General features: G+C 36.0%; 1 protein-coding gene across 3 annotated transcripts in view; it reads left to right on the forward strand.

The window, feature by feature from the left end:
* CDH19 (cadherin 19) overlaps window positions 1–24,862 on the forward strand; it is a 127,151-nt gene extending 102,289 nt beyond the window's left edge. For all 3 annotated transcript variants that reach the window (XM_086740565.1, XM_086740566.1, XM_086740563.1), the window contains exons 10-13: window positions 6,824–6,945; window positions 16,430–16,547; window positions 18,630–18,881; window positions 22,680–24,862. In XM_086740565.1, the coding sequence (XP_086596691.1) occupies window positions 6,824–6,945; window positions 16,430–16,547; window positions 18,630–18,881; window positions 22,680–23,167 (980 nt within the window). In that variant the 3' untranslated portion in view covers window positions 23,168–24,862. The remainder of the gene's footprint in view (window positions 1–6,823; window positions 6,946–16,429; window positions 16,548–18,629; window positions 18,882–22,679) is intronic.
* The last annotated feature ends 750 nt before the right edge of the window (window positions 24,863–25,612 follow it).

Raw genomic sequence — 25,612 nt, forward strand, 5'->3', positions numbered from 1 at the left:
ATATGAATTGCTCCTGCAGTGCAAGATCTTATGTTAAATTAGACCCTGGTTAATTTCACACCAGATTTTTGACTAGTGTGAAATTAGCCAGGGTCTAATTTAACACCAGTCAGAAACCTGTGGCTCAAATTAATTGTGAATGTAAGGCCTAAATCAGTTAGACTTCTCTTCAGTGACAATTAAATCTGTGAAGCATCCTTTCTATAGATTTCACCTATGAGTTTTGTTTGAAAGTCAAATGCAAATTGCCCATTTGTGCTTTTGGTGATCTTGTTGCCCTAACTCTGGGACAACACTCTAGAAAATTAACAGTTACTGATTTATAAGGCAATTTAACAAGATTATTGGGGTAGTATTTAAAAACTATCCACATCCAACCTCAGGAAGGAGGAAAAAACATATAAAACTAAAGTTCAATCAATATATCAGACAGATTTTGCCAAATAAATACCTTAAGAATGTTTTTTAAAAAAATTCTGAATCTCTGTTGAATGCTGTTTATTTCTAAGACTACTTTAAACACATATTCATGAATTGCACTTTTTCTGAAAGGAAGCATTTCCTGTATATATGTAGAATATTACTGTTAGGAGCCAGTAGCTCTTTTCATTGAAGTTTTTATGTTTTATTTGGAGATTGATAGTATTATCTTCCTTTTCAACTTCTCTATGTGGTTTAAGCATGAATGTATTTTACTTCTCATACTGTTGGACAGCTGACAGGTGTTGGTAAAATTGATCTCTGGCATATTTTTGTCATGTCTTGAATAGCGCTATGGAAACACAGCAGGATTACTTTGGTCTGGACTTTTCTGTTTAGTTAAGCAATAAAATAGGAAATAATCAAATGTTACAAATGAGTAAGTGTCTCCTACAGCAAAAGAAAGAGAGTCTTTCACAGTAATAAAAGTGAGAAATGGAGCCCTCATTATCTTCATATTCTTATTTTGTATTTCTTTAATGGTGATAAGGTCACTGTCTGTAACACTATATTCAGAAGCACTAAAGTTAGGTCACCTTGGTTCTGAGCGTACCTGAAATGATGTATATTATGAACTAGTAGCATTTCATTCCTTGAAATATAGTCATTACATACACTGTGTGTATGAGACGTTTGGTGGATGACATTGTGGCTCCACTGAAGCCAAATTAAAATACCATTAGAGTTCATCCACACAAGATATTAATTTCAGCTGGGACTGCGTTACAATAGCAACCTCCCCAAGGGCCTATTGATGTCCTGGCATTCATACAGGACACGAGGCTTTTGCCTCCGTTGCAATGACAGAGATCAGAGATTAGTAAGAGGAGCTTGACTCTGTTATGGTAGACTTACGGTGTGGATCTTTCTATCCTCATGCCATCAAGAAGGCATGTTTTATAATTCATTGGACCTTAAACACAAGCAGTCTGAACCTGCAATCTGTTGAGTCTTGTTCCACTTTATGCCTAAAATAGTTCTAGCTCAAGAGAAATCAAGTTTCCTTTGATCAGTTTTTAGTCAGTTATAATCAGATTCTACATAGTACAAGGCTAAAGCATAAACTGCAGCATCGTAACCATACATAAGAGCAAGAAATCCTTAAGTCATCAACTTTACATAACACTGATTTACTGAGTCAGATGATGACTGACAATTAATTAATTTAGAAGAGGAGTACCTGCTTCAGCTTTCTCTCTATTGAACTATTCCAATGATAGCAACTGGCTTGAGCTTACTTTGATCCTCATTTCTCTATATGGCCCCTGGAAAATTGCACTACTAGTTATAAGTAAACTTACCCACAAGAGATAACAATCATTTTCCCACTGGGTCTTGCAGATTTTCTTTCATAATGGGTTCCAGACCTACTACGTGGTCTGGAGGTTTCAGTCATGAATCATATCATTAATTCAATATTTAATTGTCACCCCACTTCGATCATATATACTTTTGTTGACAGACTTCTTAATACTTAGATTAGCCTTTTTGAAAAAAAAAAAAGTGTCCATTTCCTTTAGGAAGTAAAGAAATTTACTTTAGCTTAAATGATGATGATGATGATTATTATTATTATTACTACTGATGCTTCTACTACTACTACAAGTTTCCTTTTACTGGCTGATGATAATGCTAAGCTTTCTCTATTTCCCTGCAAGTACCGAGTTCTGCTTTGTCTCTAGAGGTGGTCACTGCTTTTCTTTTCATAACAACTTTCAGCATCAACTTCATTCTTCACACTGATTCAACCTTGCACTTCATACCGTGTTCTCTCAGATCTTATTTTTCGAGTTCTAATCTCTCTCATGGAGATTATGACGAATAAATTTTCTGCTCATTGGAATATCTTTAGCCTGATGTAGGATAGCTGTACAATAGCTGTATTCAGATTCTGACAACCATTTTCCCATGTAAGGGATAAAAGACAAAATAGGTGTTGCCTACTATCTTGACCAACTGTAACCAAAAGAGTTGCTCTGCTTCACTCAAAATCTTCATTAAATATCAACTGATTCCAAGAGTGGCTTTGTAATGTGTTGCTCCCTTCTGAAACAAAACACCTGTGATTACAGAAAAATTAAAAACTTCCATAGTGTTATCTTCCAGCAGCAATGTGAGAAAAGCTCTTCCTTGACCTTTAGCTATATGCTGGGGAAAAAAAAAAAAAAAAGGCAAAACAACCACAACACAAAAACCCAAATACAGTAGGGAAGCAGAAACAAGACTATTACCAAAAATGAACTGAAAAAGAAGCGCTGATGAAAGAAAATAGATGTGAATGGTAGCTGTAGGCTGAAAAGTGCTATATAAATGTTTGTGCAAGCAAAGGGTAGACTTTAAAGCCAATATAGTATCCACAGGTCTTATGAACAAGAAAGTTAGGAGTAGGCCAAGGTAGCTGGGTTGTTCCTATGCCACTTTGTATATGACTGAAGCCACCAAAGGTATTCACTGCCTCCTAATAAGTGCTACAATGTTTTCCTTTCAATGCCAATCCAGCCAAATATTTGCCCTACATATCCAATTATGACTTAAGTAAAAGAGATTAAGTCAGTCCTACACTCTCGGTGTTATTGCTAAAAGGCATGTGTGCTGCTCTTTGTATTTATTTAAAACATAAGCCGAGCACTGTTCCATTGCCTATTTTATTATTATGAATGTTGGGATTCAACAAGAGAAATGTCCTCCCACAGAGAAGTACTTTTTAAATTACTCTGACAGATCATAAGCTTTGGTAAATTAGCACACCTCTAATTATTTCATAGGAGGAATAGCAATGTGAAACTGCTGAGTATCTAGCCCTTTATCTCTCCAGTAGTTGCTTTTCCTGCCATTTCCTTTGGCAAAAGAGTCAAAGCTATGAGCACAGATTCCATAAGACCCAAGAAAACAAATATTTGCTCCAAGCAACTAGTGAATTATACATTAGAAAAAAGTAAAGTAAGAACCAACTAGACCTGTACAGTTTGAAGTGAAGCAGAAAGGAGTATGGTTTGGTTTTCTCCTAATGGTGTATTTGACTAATTTAAGAAAACGCCTTAAGGACTTCTGAACAGGTCAGAAGCAGTGACACTAGCATCCATCATGAGGCATATATTAACTATAATGAATATTCTTCTGAGTGACATACTTCTGGTTTAGACAGGGCAGATTGACATACTGATAGATATTTAGGTTGATAGATATTTAGTATTCCTGGAATGTTTTAAGATTATTTTACTCACTGGAAAAAATATCTTCATTATAGTCCTTACCCTACAATGCATCCAAGTTAATGTGAACATTACTGTGGCAGTGAAACTTCTTGCCTATTTGAGTAATAAATTATATTGTGGAGAAGGCAGACATTTCTCAGAGCTATGCCATCCATGTAAGCGAGGATTTGATGTGCTGAAAGGTGAAGGACTTCTGATGGGTATTCAGTATAGAATCATAGAATTATAGGATCATTTCAGTTGGAAAAGTCCAACTGTAAACCTAATACTGCTAAATACACCACTTGACCATGTCCATGTTCCTTAGTGCCACATCTACATGTCTTTTAAATAACTCCAGGAATGGTAACTCAGCCACTTCCCTAGGCAGCCTGTTCCAATGCTTAATAACCCTTTCAGTGAACAAATTTTTCCTAATATCCAATCTAAATGTCCCCCAGTGCAATCTGAAGCCATTTCTTCTCATCCTATCACTTCTTACTTGGGAAGAGAGACCAATACTCACCTTGCTACAACCTACTTTCAGGTAGTTCTAGAGAGCGATAAGGTCTCCTCTCAGCCTCCTCTTCTCAGAATAAACAATCCCAGTACCCTCAGCCGCTCCTCATAAGACTTGTTCTCCAGATTCTTCACCAGGTTTGTTGCCCTTCTCTGGACACACTCAATACCTTTCTTGTAGTGAAGGGCCCAAAACTGCACACAGTATTTGAGGTGCAACCTCACCAGTGGCATGGGGGCATGATCACTTCCCTACTCCTGCTGGCCACATAGTTCCTGATATAAGCCAGAATGCTGTTGGCCTCCTTGCCCACCTGGGCACACTGCCGGCTTATATTTAGCCGGCTTCCAACCCATACCCTCAAGTCCTTTTCCACCAGGCAGCTTTCCAGCCGTTCTTCCCCAGTTCTATAGTGTTACATGGGGTTGTGTCCCAAGTGCAGGACCTGGCACTAAGCCTTGTTGAGTCTCATACAATTGACCTCAGCCTGTGGATCCAGCCTGTCCAGATTCCTCTGTAGACCCTTCCTACCCTCAAGCAGATCATCACTCCTTCCCAACTTGGTGTTGTCTTCAAACTGGCTGAGGGTGCACTTGATCTCCTCATCCAGATCATTGATAAAAATATTAAACAGAACTGGCCCCAGTACTGACCACTGGGGAACACCACTTGTGACCAGCTGCCAACTGAATTTATCTCCATTCACCTCAACTCTTTGGGCCTGACCATCCAGACAGTTTTTCACCTAATGAAGAGTACACCAGTCCAAGTCATGAGCAGTTATTTTCTCCAGAGGTGTGCTGTACCTGCAGATCTTCCTTCCTCGGTTTCAGGTGACATATTTATAAATATTTTTATTGCATAAAAAAATAGTTCTTTCAGCCTAGTCTCGCCACAACTTTTGTATCATGAAACTTGTATATTTAGGTCTGGCTTTTCCTTGTTTGAGGTTGTTATAGTAATATAACCTTGTGTAAACGCAGAGGGAGAAGGTCATTGGTGCAGGCATACACACACGACACTCTCCAGGTTCACAGGCACACACATGCTCACGGATCCTTTCAGTACCTGCATGGAGTCTCTCTTCGCTCAGCACCCTGCCCAGATCCCAGGTCCTCTTATCCACTTCATGTGTCCCTGATTCACCAGCTGGTCCAGCTTGATGCCAGCTGGCAAACACACAGCAGTAACATGCTTGTCCCTCATGCATCTCACATTTGCAAGTCCCTTGTGAGCATACCAGCATGGACCCCCCTTGAGCACCTGGCCCGGACCAAAGGACGACCTACTCACTGCTGGATCTGGCTTAAAGTTTGCAAGTGAAAACACATGCACACCCCATGCACATTCATTTTGAGGATGATACAGACACTTGTCCCCTGCGGCTCTCACTCGCTCCAGTACCTGGCACCCCATCAAACTCCAGTAGCTGGCACCAATTTTCACATACATATGCAGGTCTCATACATAACCCACACTTCGTCCTTGCAGCACACACACATAAGCAATCATAGAGAGTGAGATTATGCAGAGATATAACTAAGAAAACATTTAACAAGAAGATGTAAGATGATAGGTCTGACTGGTGATCAGGCGCAAGGCTCAGACAGACAAGCATACTTACAGGCCCTGTTTTACATGCAGCTGACCCCTTTTATACATCCTTGTGTTTACACCCTCTTAGTTCCTGCCTACACATCCTCCATGAGTCTCTACAGCTCCATCGATTCCCACACCTCTCTGAGTCTGAAGCCCCTCTGGTTTACAGTCTTATCAGTTGCAAAGTTGTTGCCCTGTGTTTTCTGGATAGCCCATCAACCATCATGAGCTTTGTTTCTTGTTATTATCTCCATGATTGCTTTGTCAAGTCTGTGTCTTGGTCTATTTTGTTTCTGTTCTCCCCTTTTGCTCTCTTGGTTTCCCAATTGATAAGGTCTCCAATCTGATAATCTCACAGGAATATACATTCTCACACTCTTACATGCACCCATCAATTAGTGTGTCTGTCCATGTTTGGTTCTTGTCACCTTCTCCCTTATCACTTGTGTCTCAGGTTTGTGCCCATGTTTGTTCTTGTTTATGGTTTCCTCCGTTTCTTATTATTCTTATTGCTACATTGAATAAGGTCCTTGATGAGATCCTTGGAGGAGCAGACACTCCCCTCCCACATACCCTTATGCATGACTAATAAAATAAATTCTTCTGCATGAACAAAATGTCATTTAATTTCTCCAAATCAGAGTTTATTTTTTACATTTAAATAATTAATGTTTCTGACTTGGTAAATGAAAGGTTGAACAAATCAAAAATTTAACATGAAATATCCTTATATATTTCAAGATGTACTATTATAATTTAATGTGATGGATTGGTTAAAAAACAAACAAACAAAAAAACTAAAACCCACCACCTTTTGTGAACAGAACCTCAGCAAAGAAAAAGAATGCCCTTTTTTATAGATACAGGATATATTTGGACTCATTACAAAGTTTTAAAATGTGTCTGTAGGTCTCAATGACTATTTTCTTCTCTGTAGAATATGCATTAAATTTTCTAACATCTACATTACTTTAAAACATGTACTATATTATTTATAACTTTTGATATCTGGATTTTTTTTAATCATTAGGAAATCCTGAAAAAAATTCAGAAGCAAATGTGTATATCCAAGTTCTCGATGTTAATGATCATGCACCAGAATTCCCTAAATACTATGAAACATTTGTTTGTGAAAATGCAGTTTCTGGCCAGGTAAGCGTGAAGGACTTAGCCATCAGTTTTCTCATTACAATGAAGATTTTGTCTGAGATGTTGCTATTTTCTTTAATATTGATTTTTTCAATACTGTGAGTACAGGCTGTATTTTGTGTATTTCCAAAATTAGTTATGTTGCTATATGTATAGTTTGAAATTTAGATTTCAGAACACTGATGTGTATTTTTTTCCCCTTTAAAACAAAATCAAAACATCTCCTTGGCTATATATGAAAGCAGGCAGTAGAGAAATACAGACAGAAACTTGTGAAAAAACCAAACAGCATAAAACACATATTTGATTCATGTTCACGTCACAGAAGATAAAATCAGGCCTAGTGTTTACAGCAACAGCGTAATGTAGTCTGGAAGAACCAGATTTAGACCAGATTCAAACCAGATTCAAACCAGATTGAAATCAAATTCATTATGTTCTTCAGTTAGAAATAATTTATTGTGCACTTAATTAAAACCCTGTCTAGTTCAGTGGAAATCTGAAGATCTTTAAGTCACAATCCTTGCAACACCTTCCACAGCTGACAGTTTACAGGATTGTTGTATTAAGTGTCCTTACCTGGAGTTTTTTTTTATTTCCTGCTTGTTCCCCAAGCAAATGGGGTCACATCAGTCAGCTGTTCTACCCCTCTAGGTACACTGCTGACTCTCCATTTTCCTCCATCCCCTTTCCTCTATAGCTTTACTTTTTTTTTAAGTGATCCAGTTCTACAGCCTAAGCCCCAAACTGTGCAATAAGAGTGCCTCTAGGCTTCACACAGGAGTCTAAAAGAGAACTTAAAAAAAAGAAAAATACGATTTTCCAAGTTTTTTAAAAAGGTACAAAATGACAACAACAACAACAAAAAAGCAACAACAAAAAGCTATAGACAGAGAAATCTATATGTTTTTTTCACCACTTTAAAACATTCTTTGGATATACAAAAGAGACCTTTGGGATATCTGTGATGGTTCCTTTCAAAAATTTTACTATGTTTTGATTTCTGATTCACAGAGCCTTTCTTTTTATACCAGCTTGGTTTACTTTGACCTTGATTAATCTTCAGTTAAATAAAGCTTTGTTTGCAGCAAAAGTAATTTCTTAAGGTTTTTTTACATCCACTTATATATATCTCTATCAGCGGTTGCTTTGTTTGGTCTGCATTTGGTAATTTTTCACTCTGCAAAGACTATCTCTGGTTCAGAGGTACCTGGAGAAAGTAATTTCTTTTCGTCTTTGGGTAACTCATTGACAGTAATTCATCGAAGTACAGGCATTAAAGTAAATACCACTTCATGTTCATTGTCTTCAAGACACCACAAATTAAATACAGAAACTTATAAAATCAATATTTGTAATCCATATTTTGGACTTGCCTACAACATACAAGGCCAGGTGATTTATTTTACAAGGTTTTTATTATTCCATAGTTGCTTACTGATAAATAACATCTGTATGTAATTTGTATAAAATCCACTAATAGCTACTTTTCAGTAACAAGTTAACTATATACATACTAAGTATTTTGAGAATCACTGAGAAAATGGTACTGTAAAGAATAGTAGTGGTAACAATAATAACAAACTCTTTGAGCACAGGATACAAAGTTATTCCTATTTAACATTGCAATACTTGAATGAAGGATGAGCAGGATATTTTTCCTATTTTACCGACAGGCAAAATGTCACTCTAGATTTTTTTTTTTTCATTGCTATAGGTTTTTGAGAGTCACAAGCATCTTTAGTTTAGCCTTTGGAGACCATGACAGTAATGTATAAATAATCTTCTTATTAACAAATAATCTTAAGAACAACAGGAAATTGCTGCTGAAGTGCTGAAGTGCATTTTAATCACAGTCAGAGTTTATGATATTTTGTTCAATGTTTATGATTTAAAACAGAATTGATAGTATCTCCTTCAGCGCTATTATTATTTTTTATCACTTTTTACTCACAGAAAAAAAAAAAAGTTCTTTATTTTCATCAGCAAAAAGACAAAAGTTTCAAAAGTTATTTTATATGGCCTGGTTGTGCACTGAATAACACAATTTACATTTCAGAAGAATCAGTTTAAGCCATTGAAGGGCTTAATCATAACATTACATACCTTTTTATCTTAGCCATATTTCTGTGATCAATTCCAAATAGCTCAAGAATCTGCTTTCCTGTTATGAGTTGAGATCAAAGCTTGTATAGATACTCTAATGCATTTCAATTTCTAAAGTAGCAATCTCTAACCATTTAGCTGGAAGTGATATGCTGAGATATTCTCAGAGATGTTCTGCACTTCTGAAATTCACTTCCTTCCCTGATCTCTGCTGAGTTGTGTCTACTTTCATGGGATACTCTGAAATATATTTCATGTCCCAGTTTATAGTGGTTGGAAAGGAAGGAAAGACAATGCAGAGGGAAAGATATCATAAAAAAAAATAAATTGTCTTATTCTGGTCACTTTTTCTTGGTGTCTGAATTCTTTGAATGACAGTTGATCATCATAGAATCATAGAATGGTTTTGGTTGGAAGGGACCTTTAAACTTCACCTAGTCCAACCCCCCTACAGTAAATAGGGACACTTTCAACTAGATCAGGTTGCTCAGGGTCCCATTCAGCCTGACCTTGAACATCTCCAGGGATGGGGCATCCACCACCTCTCTGGGCAACCTGTTCCAGTGATTCACCACCCTCATAGTAAAAAAATTCTTCCTTATGTCCAGTCTGAATCTACCGTCTTTTAGTTTAAAAGCATTACTTCTTGTCCTGTTGCCAAAGGCCCTGCTAAAAAGGCTCTCTCCTGCTTATAGGCCCCCTTTAGGTACTGAAAGGCCACAATAGGGTCTCCCTGGAGCCTCCTCTTCTCGAGGCTGAACAACCTCAACTCTCTCAGCCTGTCCTCATAGGAGAGGTGCTCCAGTCCTCTGATCGTCTTTGTGGCCCTCCTCTGGACCCGCTTCAACAGGTCTATGTCCTTCCTGTGCTAAGGGCTCCAGAACTGGACACAATACTTCAGGTGGGGTCTCTCCAGGGCAGAGTAGAGGGGCAGAATCACCTTCCTGCTTCTTTTGATGCAGCCCAGGATACAATTGGCCTTCTGGGCTATGAGTGCACACTGATGGCTCATGTCCAGCTTTTCCTCCACCAATACTCCCAAGTCTTTCTCAACAGGGCCACACTCAATCCTTTCATCCCCAGCCTGTATTGATACTGGGGGTTGCCCTGACCCAGGTGCAGGACCTTGCACTTGGCCTTCTTGAACCTCATGAGGTTCACATGGGCCCACTTCTTGAGCTTGTCCAGGTCCCTCTGGATGGCATCCTGTCCCTCAGACATGTCAGCCACACCACTCAGCTTGGTGTTGTCTGCAAATTTGCTGAGGGTGCGCTCAATCCCACTGTCTAGGGCATTGATGAAGATGTTAAACAGTACTGGTCCCAGTATGGACCCTTCAGGGACATCACTCATCACCGACCTCCATCTGGACATTTAGCCACTGACCTTTACCCTCTGAATGCAAGCATCCAATCAATTCTTCATCCACCAGTCACCCATCGGATCCATATCTCTCCAATTTAGAGAGAAGGATATTGTGGGGGAAAGTGTCAAAGACCTCACAGAAATCCATAGCTCTTCTGTTGTCCACTGGTGTAGTGACTCCATCACAGAAGGCCACTAGGCTGGTCAGGCAGGACTTGCCTTTGTTGAAGCCATGCTGGCTGTCTTGAACCACCTGCCTGTCCTCCATGTGCCTCAGCATAGCTTCTAGGAATATCTGTTCCATGATCATCCCAGGCACAGAGGTGAGGCTGACAGGTCAGTAGTTCCCAGGATCCTCCTTTCTACGTTACATAAAAATTGATGTAATGTTTCCCTTTCTCCAGTCAGCAGGGACTTTACCTGACTGTCATGCCTTTTCAAATATTTTTGAGAGTGACTTGGCGACTACTTCAACAAATTCCATCAGGATTCTTGGGTGCATCTCGTCAGGTCCCATAGACTTATGTATATTCTGGTTCCTCAGGTGGTCACAAACCTATCCCTGTAGGATGTTTTTTTGAGAGTTGTAGACTTATTTAGCTTAACTTCCGAAGGCCATTCAAACAAAAGGATTACAGTTCCACCAGTGGGACTATAATCTGAAATTTGACAATAAAAATGGATGTAAAGCAGATAGATAGGTGAGTTTTGGCATAATTTGAAATCCATTCATCATGTTTAGTACACATTTTGAATGGATTTTTCACTATCGGTTTCACGTTATAGTTCTGTACTCTCCTATAAACCAAAAGTCAGCTGTATACTAACCAAAATGAAAGTTTTCTTTTGCACATTAAAAAAAAAAACAAGCACTTTCACTGCACCATCAGTGTTAAATAAATAATTTTCAAACTGACTTGAACCTTAAAGTTGCTATGTAAAACAGACTTCTATCCTACTACTACTGTAGCAAGTACCAGATCAAACAGAATAATTAATAAGGCATCCAAACCAGGATTTCCTTTTGATTGGACTTTTTTACTTTGTAACTGCATATAGACATGGTAAATGATGACCACAGTGTGGTATCAATTCTTTATAGTTACCTTTTGTGTGTGTGTGTATGCTAACTACAAACTGTTGAATTCTAGAGGAAATATTTTATAAAAATAATCAGAACACAAAGTGGACCAAATCTGTCTCAAAGGTGATACTAGACACATATCAGCAAGAAAGGATTTCACTCAGAAAGCTTAATTCCCAAGGCATTAATAAATTAATTCAGCCTGAAACTGCAGCTTGAAAGTTTAATTTAAGCTATGTCATAGGTGTTACATTACAAGTAAACAAGTTGACCATCCAGAATGTACCTATTTGTATGCATGGTAATTTCAGCCCTTTTGTGAATATTCGTATTTCTTCATATCATACAGCAAACAGATTTCAGCTGAAGACAAGCTACACTGAACACACCTACATTCTGAATTAATGTTGTCTTCTTTAATGCATATTTATTCTGATAATTCTGAGTTCCTATAAATTGGGGATCACATATAAAATTACTTTGATGTTGCAGCTTGCTTAGCAATTTTTATTAGATCCAAAGAAGTGACTATGTATGCAGAGTTATTTGAGTTAGAGATAAGAAAAAAAACCCCATATTTATTTATTTAGTACTTAGCATATAATAAAATAATCATCAGTTACACTGAAAGTGAAGAGTACTCATTTGATATTACTTCTCTACATAATGAAATGTTGACTGAAGAAAAGTGGGAAAAGCTTTAGCCACATTCTAGGCATATACAATTAATGTTAAAAATGAGCAGTTTGCTAAAACAGATCTGTTCTACCAAATTACGATGTAAAATGATTTTTGATAACAGAGAAGTGAAAGTGATAGGTTAGTAAACTAATGTTTTTTATTTCACCTTGTTATGTTCTTGTCATCATTTACAAAAATGTATCTGAGTAGTAGTGATAAGAAAGTTAAAAAGAAAAAAAGTAATGAAAGCATCCCTTAGAGTACAAAAACATGGTGAAGCTGTAAAAACATGATATATTCAGGTAGGCCCTTAATCTAAGCTACATCTGCAGATGCACTGCGTGTAACTTCTTACTTTTGGAAACAGTGGGCATAGTGGCCCATGGAAAATTCCTTTTTCTATTTTATATGGACTATGATTCAACAACATTCTCTCATACCAGAATGGAACAGGTAGGAAGATTTTATCAGCACATACAAACAAATATTAAAAGGCACCTAAGTGTTATGGTGTGAGCTTTTTAACAGTTATTCCTTTGCTGAGATGTACACCATTTTATTTAGAGATGAGCAGAAACATCTTACAGTAGACCCAGAGAAATCAGACCAATATTGTGCCAATTTGCTTTTCAATAAAGAAACAGAACCAGTCAAAAGGAAGCCTCAGCCTTGAGGTACAAGGTATACCTACAAAGGCAATGACTATGACCATGAACACTTTCATCTTTTACCTGCACTAAACTGTAATGGTCATCAAACATTATTAAGCTATGAGAAAAATCCTACTACTTTCAAGCCAATTTGAACAAAGTCAGTTCTGTGCTCCCAAAACAGATGAGTGATCAGATCTTTTACATCCTATAAGCCACAGCAGATCTCCTATTGAAGGACATTGGGTGGGAAACAAACTAAAAGAAAGTAGAAAGAGAGAGGTGGCAAATCTGTTCCTACTTCCTTCCGTCTGTCTAGTGGGAATCATAAAACTGTAATTGGGTATGGAAGCATGCACAAAGGACTTCAAATTATACACTCAGAGTACTCTAGTATCAAAATTAATAGTATTGATGGTTGTTCAGATGGACAGTCTATGCCTTAAGTTGAACCTAGTAGAGAGAAGACCCTTAGAAGCATAGAGGACTGTAACAGAGAAACTTTCTTCTTCCTTCTGGATGTCTACATAATTCCAATTCAATGAGATGACTTGCAGTTGAAGAAATAAATTTTCAATTAATTTTCATCAAGACTACCAATCAGCAAACTACTCCAAATTCCATAACTTGTTATTTGCAAGCCAATCAACACTCAGCTAGACATTTGGTCCAGAGCATTTTACAGAAAATCTCTTCTATATAAAATAATCAATCAATGAGAGATCAGAGGTGTTACTGATATCTTAGACTCTCTCACTGATATTTATTACTTGTAAGTGTCCACTAATCAGATGGATGGGGAAACAGTATAGCAGATGACATCTTTTTGTGACCTTTGACCAAAGAAGCCCCTTCTGTTCCCAGCAATGATCTCAATGTGTTTGGAAAGAAATAATAAATGAGGCCCATCCACCATGAATTTAAATCAGTTTTTCAAGAAAAATTGAGGGAATTAATTTCAATTTTAAAGAAATGCATGTTTTCAAATGGACTGCTGAATTATTCTAGATTAATGAGACTAGAAATACAAAATTTTAGAGCAATTAAATTTAAGCTTAGTCAATACAGCTAATATAACCTTGCAGAACACTTCATTCACTGTATTTTATTTATTTACACACTGAAATGTAGGGGTTTTTTAAACCTTGACTCACAAGAAATAAGTGCAGTTTTTCAGTCTGTGATGCCAGTTTCCCTGGTGAAAGGCCAGAATCTCCTAGGTTAGATGTACAAAAGCCTAGGAAACTAGAAAAAAAAGAACAGTTTCCTTCTCTCTGTGTGATTTTTCTTTTAGATTCAGCAGCATCAGAGCTGCCTGTTGCTCTCTGAATATTTTATAGACTCATCTGGGTTTTGCTGAATCTTAGTGGAAGTGATACAGTAAGAAATAAACAATAAGGGTTTGCCATGTCTTTATGTTCCAAATATTCTCTTGCTTCTAAGGTGAATAGTTAAAGGCACATGAATATCTCTAGAATAACCATAGGAGTCTTAGGTTTGTGTAGAACGACACATTACAGATTGAAAAAAGGGAAGATTTTTTTTTTTTTTTACAGTTAGCCATATACTCTACAGAATTTTATTCATTGGATCAGATATAGGTAAAATTTATGGGTTTGAATACATCCTGAATGTAAACCAACAGAATACTTTCCAAATAAATTGCTAATACCTGGTTAAATAACTATTAATCAGAATCAAAACTAGAAGTATAAAAATCACGCCTATAATTAATGCTTTTTTTTTGTTTTGGTTTTTTTTTGGTGGGTTTTTTTTTTTTGGTAGGTAGGTAATTCTTCTCTACCAAGTAGCTAAACTAAAAAAATAAACCAAAACAAAACAAAAGAAATTAGATGTGGCTAAGATGTCTTTGTAGATTACTACATTATTCTGCATATACTTGATAGACCTTGAATTGTACAGACAGACGTACATACCTACAAAGCTTTTTCTCAGATGCAGCCATGGAGATGTTACCAGCAAATTGTCAAGAAAGGACAAATTTTTTTTTTAAGTTTTTTTGAGATATATGGCAGAATATGATCATTAAAATGTGGCATTGTTAGTGTTTTAGACTGGATATATAGTTTTGCTCTCTGTTGCTGTTCATCTTGAACTTATTCTGGTAACTGTATTCCCTTACAAGAATGAATCCTGTGGTTTATTATCAAGGTAATAGTAGTGATAAGTTATTGCTCTTCATTGATTTCTTGACCTGCATGCCTATACCTGCATTTGCATCACCTTAAATATTTTATTTGCTCTTAGGAAAGGGAAAAAAATTCCCTCAATAACGTTCATCCTTAGTACGCTGTCACCAGGTACATCACTGAACAGTCACTCCTTTCATTAGTGGCAATAAAACAATCTCAAGGGTTCTCATTTTTCCATTGAGTGAAAATATAGATTTGAAATAAATTTCACCTATAAAAAGGGCAGAGTGCTAAGCATACAAAGCTTCTGGGGTGTGAGCCACATTTTGCACTCTGCTGTAATAGTTTCATCAAACTTAGCTTGCTTGAAAAGAAAAAGAATGTGTGCTGAAGTCTTAGATCTTTGACTGAAAAATTGTTTAATTGGGAAAGAATTTTCAAAGGCACTGATGGAAAGATGTAGTCACTTCCATTGACTTACTGCTTTGATTTTAAAGCCGTGCTTGTAGCATTCAGGTGCTTTCTGGGTTGAGAAAAGTTGAGGCTTCAAGTCTTTTGAGTACAAATATCTACAAAGCATGCGATGACTGATAAAATAGAGCCCGAGTTCAGATTGGACACTATCTTTTATGAAAGTTGGTGGGCTTCCATCATTTTTCTTCCTTCCTGATCAGAAGGATACTCACTAATACATGCTGATGCTCAGGTCATTAAATATTTATTGATAAAAATAGCAAATATAAGCTCTTTTTAAGCAGAAATATTGCTAATTGTATTAACTGTAGCATGGTTGTTTATTTACAGAGATGAAAGATGTTAGTTTGAATGTTAAATATTATTTTTTTTTATTTTATCTTGCAATGACTGTCTGGTTTGACATATTTGTAAATGAAGGCTACTTTGCTTTCTTGAGAAAAAGCAGCCAAGAAGTTCCATAACCAGTCTGTCACAATATCCAGAACCAACAATTTAGCACATGAACTTGTTGCCTTATCTCAGTTACTGGAGCTACAATATATCAGTTGAATGATGTCAATGTGTTCGTGGGCTGGAAGGAAATGGGTTTTTTTGCACAGAGATTTGTTTAAATGTAGAATTATATACTTTTCACCGTGGGGAAAAAAAAAGGACATAACACTATATATATGATTACTTTTTTTTTTTCATTTATGGAAATTTCATTTACCACTTGTCTTTTAGTCCAGAAAATCTTTTACATTTTCTCAATATTTTAATGCTTACCTCTCTCAAATAAATGAAAAATCAAAGGAGAGTATTTACAGAATACAAATCTTAATAAGCCTGTTTGGGTATAGAAGGTGTATATTTGTGAGTACATAACATGCACTAGACTCATATTCACAGATTACATCTCTGGCATCAACAGTTTAACATACCTGACATGTCCTTTTATTGTTTTAAACAATTCTGTTTATCTGTTTTTCCAGCTTATTCAAACTATCACTGCAGTGGATCAAGATGACTCAGCGGAGGGTCACCATTTTTACTTCTCATTGGCTCAGGAGGCCACAAACAACTCATATTTTACTGTCAAAGATAATCAAGGTAGTGTCATTCATGTAACTGTTTAAGAGCTTCCTAATGAAAGATGCATACTTCTAGTGGTACTCATGACACTAATTTTATAAAAATTCCCACTTAAATAGAAATTGTCTATATAAGATATGAACATGTCATGAGGTGCATTTCAAAACAACAGTTCAGTAATATCAAACAGTTTATTTCCCTTTTTCAATCAAATAACATAAACAGCAAAAGACAGTTTTATTGCAAGGAAGGAAAAAAATGCTGAGATGAAAAATACACTAGTATTCCTTAAAATTTATTTTCTTCATGTAGAATATGGTGGGAAATACCAACATTCTTGTTAAAATTATCTATTGTCTAAGAAACAAGATTTCCAGAAAAAGAAGATTACTGTTAATATGTCTGTTACTTCATCTCTTCAGCAAGACCAAAATTATAAACACAGATAAATAGGAATGTAATCTAATTTTCTAATACATTTTAAATTACATTCACTGATTACTGATGACATCATGCAAATGTCTTTTCTATGTATTTTAATGTTATTCAGAACTAATATTGATTAAGACCCTTATTAAAAGAGAGAGAAACAGACATATCAAGTAAAACCAGTCTGCAGTAAAAACCTAAGTGCAATACCTGATGGAATTTCAGGGAAGATGACCACTTAGAGTCACTCTGCTGAGACTACAAAGAAGAGCTTCTTCAGACTCAGCTAAAGTACACATTGTTCTTATTGACTTTGCTACATTTGAATGTTCTGTCTAGAGGAATAAATCAATTGAAATAAGTTTTAGGAAGTTCAGACTATGTTAGACGGCAAACTACTTTTCTCAGTATCTCCATAGTTAGTTAATATATTAATACGTATTTCAATTCCCAGCTTCATTAGCCTCTGCCTCAGTGACAGGAGGAGGTAAGTTTTAACATTAAGGTCAAACTGCATACAAGCTGCAAGCCTTTCCCACCTTTGGTCATTCTGCACAAAGCCTGAGCATAGCCACACAAAAGACAATATGTCCAGTTCTCTTTGGTAGCTATTGATAGGAAAAAAAAAATATATGATTGGCTCTCAAACTCTCCCTTTCTGCTGCATTTCATAGAGATAGCTAGATAAATTTGGATAGTCCCAGGCAAAAGCAAAAGTGAGTCTAGGGATATGGAACATTTTGTCTCAGAGTTACTTCCTGAACAATGACAGAAACCTAGAAGAACTTAAATGTGAAGGAGTTAACTTCAGTAGATTGTTTGGATATGTGTTATACAGATAATAATAGAAACGCTTTTTCTTCCCTACATACATGTATGTACACATGCAGTAATTCACCTTGCCATGATAAAAATTTTGACATGTAAATATTTATAGATTTTTCTTCCTTCTGTTATGCACAGATTTAGACAGTGCTAATTTTTTTTTGCAACAAGCTAAGTTTCAGATTTGAATTAGTTGATATGCAGCAGGAGCTGAACTTAAGATGCTTACTGCGTTTTGTACAGAACTGATTTCTTAACACTAGTAGTTAAATACAAAGCAAGGCAAGACCCTTTAGCAACTTTTCACTAATTTAGATAGTAGAAGCTCAGCTAGCTCCAATTTTTGAGTCAGGGAAAGAAATAAAATACTATTTCAGTGGTCTTTTTTCTTGCTTTCTCTTCTTTCCCTTGCCACCTGCTTTCTCTGTGTGCTGCCAGGCAGTTTTGAAACCTTTTGATTGGTAAACTGTCTATATTTCATCTGTGAACTGCTGGATTGGTAGCAGCTGGTTACACGGAACCACATTAAGAATCAGTTAATTAGACAGTGCAGGTGTCAGGTACTGAACATAGTGGGATTTTTTACCTCTGAATATTAAAAACAGAGCTCCTAGGTCAAATTTTATTATTGCCCCTGGAATACATGTCAGAAATAAATGCAATTTATTCATGATTGTCACAAAAACACCCTACTACCTGTCAGTTCCTGTTTTTACTTTTTAAACTTTCTTAATATGTAGCTTTGCACAGTACCATTGTTTTTAAATAGTATCAGATTCCACTGGGGTTTGATTGTTGTTTTAAAAAGTGATAAATGTATATCAGGCACAATAATTTATTTTCTAGATAACACAGCTGGAATTTTCACAACAAAAAGTGGCTTCAAGAGGCGAGAACAGGTTTTTTTCTACTTGCCAATCTTAATTCAGGATAATGGAACCCCACCACTGACAAGCACAAATACTCTCACCATCATTGTCTGCGACTGTGACACCAAAGTTAACACCTTCTACTGTCGATACGGAGCTTTCATGTATTCCATGGGTCTCAGCACAGAAGCTTTAGTTGCTGTTTTGGCTTGCATACTAATACTCCTAGGTAAGCAAGAGTAAGAGAAATGAGTTTGTTTCCTTTTACATTGGGCTTTGTTAAGTGACAAAGATTTTCCCTTGACTGGAAGACTGGAAGTACTGTGCTACAGAGAAAAATTACATTAAAGGCAAATGTTTCATTTGTTTTCTATTTTCTTAACTACAATTTCCCCACTCCCCTGTTTGCAGTAAAATATGAATTCTAACACAGTGTCTAAAAGTTGTCTCTAGTTGAGTCATAGTCCTACTTGCTCCTCCAGTATTGGTAAAAATCAAGATTTGGGAGTCCAAAGTCTATATTGAGTGCAGTTAAAGCCAAAGACAGCATTACACAAGAAAATTGTTTAGTATAAGAATATATCAAAAGTAGCAGCACCCCACTCATTCTGCCAAAGGTAGAGCTAAGATCAATAAAAAATAATAAAAGAAAAAGAGAATCTGATACTGTCAGAAAGCAATTCCAGAAAAAAAATAAGGAGTTTCTCTGTTAATTAATTCCGTCTCCAGATAGCCTTTTCTCCAGATGTTAGACATCTCCTTTTTCCTCTCAGGAAACACCAAATTAACCTCCATTACATTTGGGAGCTTGAGGATGTGAAAAGTGGGTTTGAGAGCATTTTAAATGCACAGTAGTTGTGCTTGTATCTCTGCAAAGGGCCATGTATAGCTGGCAAATGGCACTTAAAACAAGACCAACCACCCAAGGCTGGCTATTCCTGCACTGCATGGGGCTATGGCTGCTGCAAGATAACGACAGATAGGTTACCAGTGACCTTAGAGGTTGGTCACTGATGGTTGTCATGTGCCTCAAGATCAAATTCAAACTGACGCCAATAGAGCAACAGGGAAAGACTTCCACATACTTGTTGTCTGTGTAATAATACGACATATCCATATTATGCCATATAGCAGTATGTTTCATAAAGTGCCGTATCCAAAAATACCACAAAACAGTCGATAAATTATGTAGTAAACAATTTTTTCCACTAATGAAACTACAAACAAAAAACTACAAAGTAAGAAAATGAAGATAGAATCGGGATCTCACTAAGAAGTGTGATATCAAACTATCCTTATAAATTGTTCAAACCTACTACAAATTGTTTTTCAATAAAATTCTAAAACCTATAAGGAAAAACATAATGAGAATGAAAACAAGAAAATGAAGCATAATATCCAGATGCCACAAATATAATGTCCAGAAAGAAAGAAACAATAAAAAGAGAAATTGCAGTGCCTTAAGAAACAAAAAATTTCAGTGAAAATTAGTCTCTCAAAGTATTTGTTAATGACAGCAAATACAATAGTAATATTTTTAAACTCCTATATCACTGAAAGAAATACATAAAATTTTAAGTAAATCTTTTTTTTTTTTCCATATGAATGGTATCTAAGTAAAAAACATTCTTGTTTCTATTTTCATTATATAACAGGACCTCTACTAGTGTATAAATAACAGCATACAACACTAAGCATATCATCATTAACTGCAAGAAATCTGAGTCTTGAAAATGAAGGCTTTCAGCTCTACTCTGATGCTGTATTTTGATCTGCCATATTAGCAACAGAAGATGAGTAAGGGAAGTCCAATAAGGCTAATGGAATTATTTTGAGTTTACACCAGTGAAAAAAGAAATTTAACAAGTTAAAAATCACCCATATTCTGCATTCTGTTCACAAGATTATGGCTTATTATCCTTAGCATAACAAATAGAAACTGGCTCTATTTTTTTTTCCTGTTGTACCTTTGACAACCTGATTGAGTCTCTTGTGATAACTCATTGAAATTTCTCCTAAAATGGAACCCTGTAATTTAGTTCCACAGTTAAATGAGCTGCCCAGAAGCAGCACATGCATCTGTTAATTATGAGTCAGCATCGTCATAGGACTTTGAACTTTCAAGATTAGGTGACATGCAGGAAACTGCAGAAACCAAGTGGCCTACAAAAAAATACACGTGTTTTTATTTATCCCTACAAACATATTGAGTAGATAGGGCAAGGATGAAAATAATGGAAGGGTACCTCATAGTTATTATATCTATATGGGAGTACTCTTGGCCAGGCACTAGCCGTTTCTTGACTCCATAGCAAATTCCAGGGACATACTAGTTCCCCTACTTCCATCTCCTGGTTTCCATCAGAGAAAACAGGAACATACAATTGAATTTGTGGTTTCTAGACTTGCTTGCACTTCCACAGTAACCTCATTTAAATATTAAGTTTCCTTGTCCCAGGCAATCTTCTTGCACTTGAAAGCAGCCCCCCTGATTGAAGTCCCTGCCTTAGCCCTTGCAGTCAGTGTGAGCTTACAGGCAGGCCACTGTGCATTTCAAGTTTCTTTGACTGTTGCAGGATATCTGAACCTGTTCATTTCATGTTATGCACTTAAGGGACTGAGGATCAGGCAAACTATATCACTACACTATCCAAGCCATCAGTGGAATTGTTCATCAAGGGCTTCTTGGTTGCTTGTAGAGAGGTCCTCTCTCCAGATGGAATAAACCCTTGGTGTCTACGAGGCCTGTGCATATCACAAAAGTCAAAGCAGGGATATAGATAAATGTATTAATCAGAAAGAAAAAGAAACTAAACTATACTCGTTACAGACATATGTATTTTAAATGCATTAAATCACTGAACATATTTTTGTGATTGTTTAAAATTAAATAACAAAAAGTTCTATACATAATATGTTTGCCACTTATATCTGAAATCTAAAGTTTCATTTGTTTCTATTTTCCAATATCATAATTTGTATCATTAGAAGAGATCACCATACAATGGTTTGGAGAGTAGAAACTATCTGGGTTTGTAGATATATAACAACATTGTAGAAATTCTTGTTTCCAATGCTTTCAAGTTTGGTATTGGTATCCTAATCAAATGAAATAGCATACAGTAAATATGTGGAAATGAGGAACTACTTCAAGTATTTCATATGCCTAAGTGAGATAAAATCCTGTCATTGTTGGTAGTTGTATCATGTTTTGTCCTGAGTAAAAAATTACAGTTCACAAATGACTGACTTATTAAACAGAACTGGAGTAAGATTTAGTTAAAAACTGACATCATTAATCTCTGTGAAAATCATAGCCTATTTCAAATGGATCATTCAGCTAAAAATGAAATGAGGTAAGATTAAAAAATAATGCTTTAAAATAAAATCTAAAAAAGTTTTCATATATGAGAGAAACAAGTTGCTGTGATTCATAGGCCTTGGTAGTAAGTACTGCTAAAACATCACACAAAATTTAGTGATAGTCTTCAAATTTCCAAACCAGTGTAACAGAAATAATTGAACTACACTCCGCATAGTCTATGGAACTGAATGATTCAATCAACTGAGGAGGATATCTTGCTCATTGCCTCATATTTCACTTGATCTTCCTGGGGCTTTGATCTGAGAGAGAGTGATAGATTAAGAATTTAAATTCTGAATGTGAAATTGATATATTATGTGATAAAACAAAGCATACTTCAAAAAGTATAACTTGTGTTTCCACCAGTTTCAAATTCCCATCTACCGAAAGAATTGCTCCATTTCATTCACCAATTTTACAAGTCCCTTTGTAGATATTTTCCCACCATATACTATGCTCATCTGAAAACCATAAAATCCATAAAAATTACAGCTCTATAAATTTGTTACGATAGCTTCACTTGGCAATAGCATTGATATTAAGAAATCTTACCATTCTTCTGAGTCTTTGCAAGAACATTCTAACTCTCTGGTTCTGGTTTTGTTTTGATTTGGTTTTTTTTCCTTGGTTTTTTTTTGTTTGTTTTTTTTTTCTTTTTGTCAGTGTTCTTTTTGGCAATTGTAGCCATAAGGCAACAGAGGAAGAAGTCTCCCTTTTTAGAGAAAATTGAAGAATTCAGAGAAAACATTGTCAGGTATGATGATGAAGGAGGTGGCGAGGAGGACACAGAAGCCTTTGATATTTCAGCACTGAGGACCCGCACTGTTATGCGGATGCACAAACCTCGGAAGAAGGTCACCACAGAAATTCACAGCCTCTACAGACAGTCTCTGCAGGTTGGCCCTGACACTGCAGTCTTCAGGCAATTCATTTCAGAAAAGCTTGAAGAAGCGAACACAGATCCTAGCGCTCCTCCATATGACTCACTTCAGACCTACGCATTTGAAGGAACCGGCTCTTTGGCAGGATCCCTCAGTTCTTTAGGTTCAAATATGTCAGATGCAGATCAGAGTTATGACTACCTTACAGACTGGGGACCTCACTTTAAGCAGCTTGCAGGCATGTACACTTCCCATAGAAGTGTGGATTAGGTACTGTTTGTTTTACTGTCCTATTTTCCTAAATCTCAGTAACCAAAAACAATTGTGTATTTTTAAAAAGGAGATCATACCAGATTTAAGCATGAAAAATAAAATACCAAGGTTTTTTTTTTCATGGAAAGTCTTGGATGTGGAGATCTTTTGAAAAATCACACCAGGCGTGTCATAAGATGAGGGGATGAAGACACCCATTTGAAAATCTGGTGGCCATTTAGGTACCCAAATGCAAACTGTGTTGCTTTGGATATCTAGGTCCCCTTCTGGATGCTGAAAACCTGGGTCCTGCAGGTACAAAAGGAGGAGTAGGAGGAATGACTGGACATTGTCAATATTCTGTCATCCATAAGCTTTAAACTGTTTCCAAAGTTAAGACAGACTTTTGCTGTTGCAGTTGAGTATGTTCATTAACCAAAGTTAAACATGCACATTTGTATAATACTTCATTATATAAATTTACTTGTGTCAAAAAAGTAGTCCCTAGATATTCTAATACAGCCGTTAGAAGTGCTTATGAAGTCGTCTATTTCTTGTCCTTAGGATGATAAGACTAAAACAAAGATCTTTTCCTATCAGCATAGAAATTAAGACCTACTACAACATTAGCAAGTATTTGCTGCCATTTTAGTTTTTAATGGAGCTATTAGAAAATGCATAAACCAATACTTAGTTTAGCAAATAAGATAAAAAAAAAGAGAAAAGAATTCAAGTTAGAATCAATATTCAACATAAATACTGCAATTGACCACATTATATATTACTGTACTTAGAACAAAATGCTATCCAAATACAGGCATTTTTCCTTTTATTAAGAGTTTAAATGATGACTGATTTACCAGCACAGATTTATTTTTTTATTATGGAGTATAAAATTATCTGTAGTACTTTTATTATAACAATATTAAAAAACTTTAAAATGCTAAGCTGATGGTTATAAAACTTTATGTATAACATTAGATAGTAAGATAATAAAATGTTTCAATGTTAATCCACTTCTGAAAATTATCCTGAATCATTCTGTGAGACTCAAGTCAGACTTCAAAAATATTTTCCCACTGTATTTGTTCCAAACATTCCATAATAAATCTAAAACTGTCTCAGAATATTTCTTTACTCTTACTTATACCACTACCCAGTAGCAATTTTGGATGTAAGGGATCTTTCTGGAAAAAACAGCCTGCCTTTTTTAAATTCATATATCTTCCAACAGGTAGTTATTTTACAGAAATTATGTCATGTAATCAACTGATACATTTTCACAGCTAAAAGCTGGCATCAGGATAAAGAAAATTGTGCCACGTTTCTTTTTATTTTCTCATTTTATTTTAAGAAGATATTAGGTAAGGACTACTGAATTAGAGAGTTAGGCAAAGCTTATGCAAGGAGAAACAAACAAGCAAACAAACCAAAACAAATAAAAGACACGTGTAACATACAAGCTCTGCACTGTTTGCTACAATTGCTGTTCACTGAAGAAAACCAAGGCATGTAGTTAGTAGAAAGGTGCCAGTGCAGAGTTTAAATTCCTGTCAGCTAAAAATAAAACATGTGGAGGAGTTTGAAAATCAGGAGAGATTTCTAGTGTGAGGTCTGTTAAGAGCAGAAACATTATTCATAACATTCATAGCTGGAAAAAACACAGGGCTGAGGCAGCGAGAGGGTCATCTGACCAGATGCAGGTGAAGTAGCATCTGCTTCATAGGGAAAACTGGTCCCAGTATGAATGAGTAGCTACAAAATAGCTTTAAAAGATGCACAAGTAAAAGCATTGCATTAATCACTTTAGCATTTGTAGTCAATGGGTCACAAATAGATGTGAAAAAATAACTTTTATTTGAGATAATCTGTACATGTTAGTAATTTGCTCCATAAAGGGGAATAAAGAAAGAGAGAACAATTATGTATGCATTGGTTGTTGGAGATGGTGAAAAATACATTTTTTCAGATTAGATCGATGGATTTATGTGGGTTATACCCTAAACAAATCCTTATTCCACAGATGGTCCCAGTGACATTAATAGAATTCCCCGTGCTTTCAGATTGCATTTAGTACAAAAAGGATAACAGTGTCTGATCCTTTCTCAATCAAGGGATTTTGTCCATTTATGTGGGGTAATAGCCTTGAACACTCAATTATATTTGCACTTAAAATTTCTTATTTTTACTGTAAAGAACATTAGCAATTCATAATTTTTGTAACCAATGCGTACCATTGTCATGTTATTTTTGTAATCAATGTATGCCATTTTCAGTAACTTCTATATGAAAGTAAATAATGGTCTACAATGAATCTGAAGAAAGAAGTTATTCCTAGCTGTTACTAGGCCACATCTTAATTGGTTCCTGGTATTCAATCAAAGTCAAACCTGTCTATTTCTAGATGTGAGAAAAGAATTACTGAACTGACTTAGTAGCATCTCACTTCTTTTAATATATTGT

The sequence above is a fragment of the Chlamydotis macqueenii genome, chromosome 2 (assembly GCF_036417535.1).
Source record: "Chlamydotis macqueenii isolate bChlMac1 chromosome 2, bChlMac1.mat, whole genome shotgun sequence".
Classification (NCBI taxonomy): Eukaryota; Metazoa; Chordata; class Aves; order Otidiformes; family Otididae; genus Chlamydotis; species Chlamydotis macqueenii.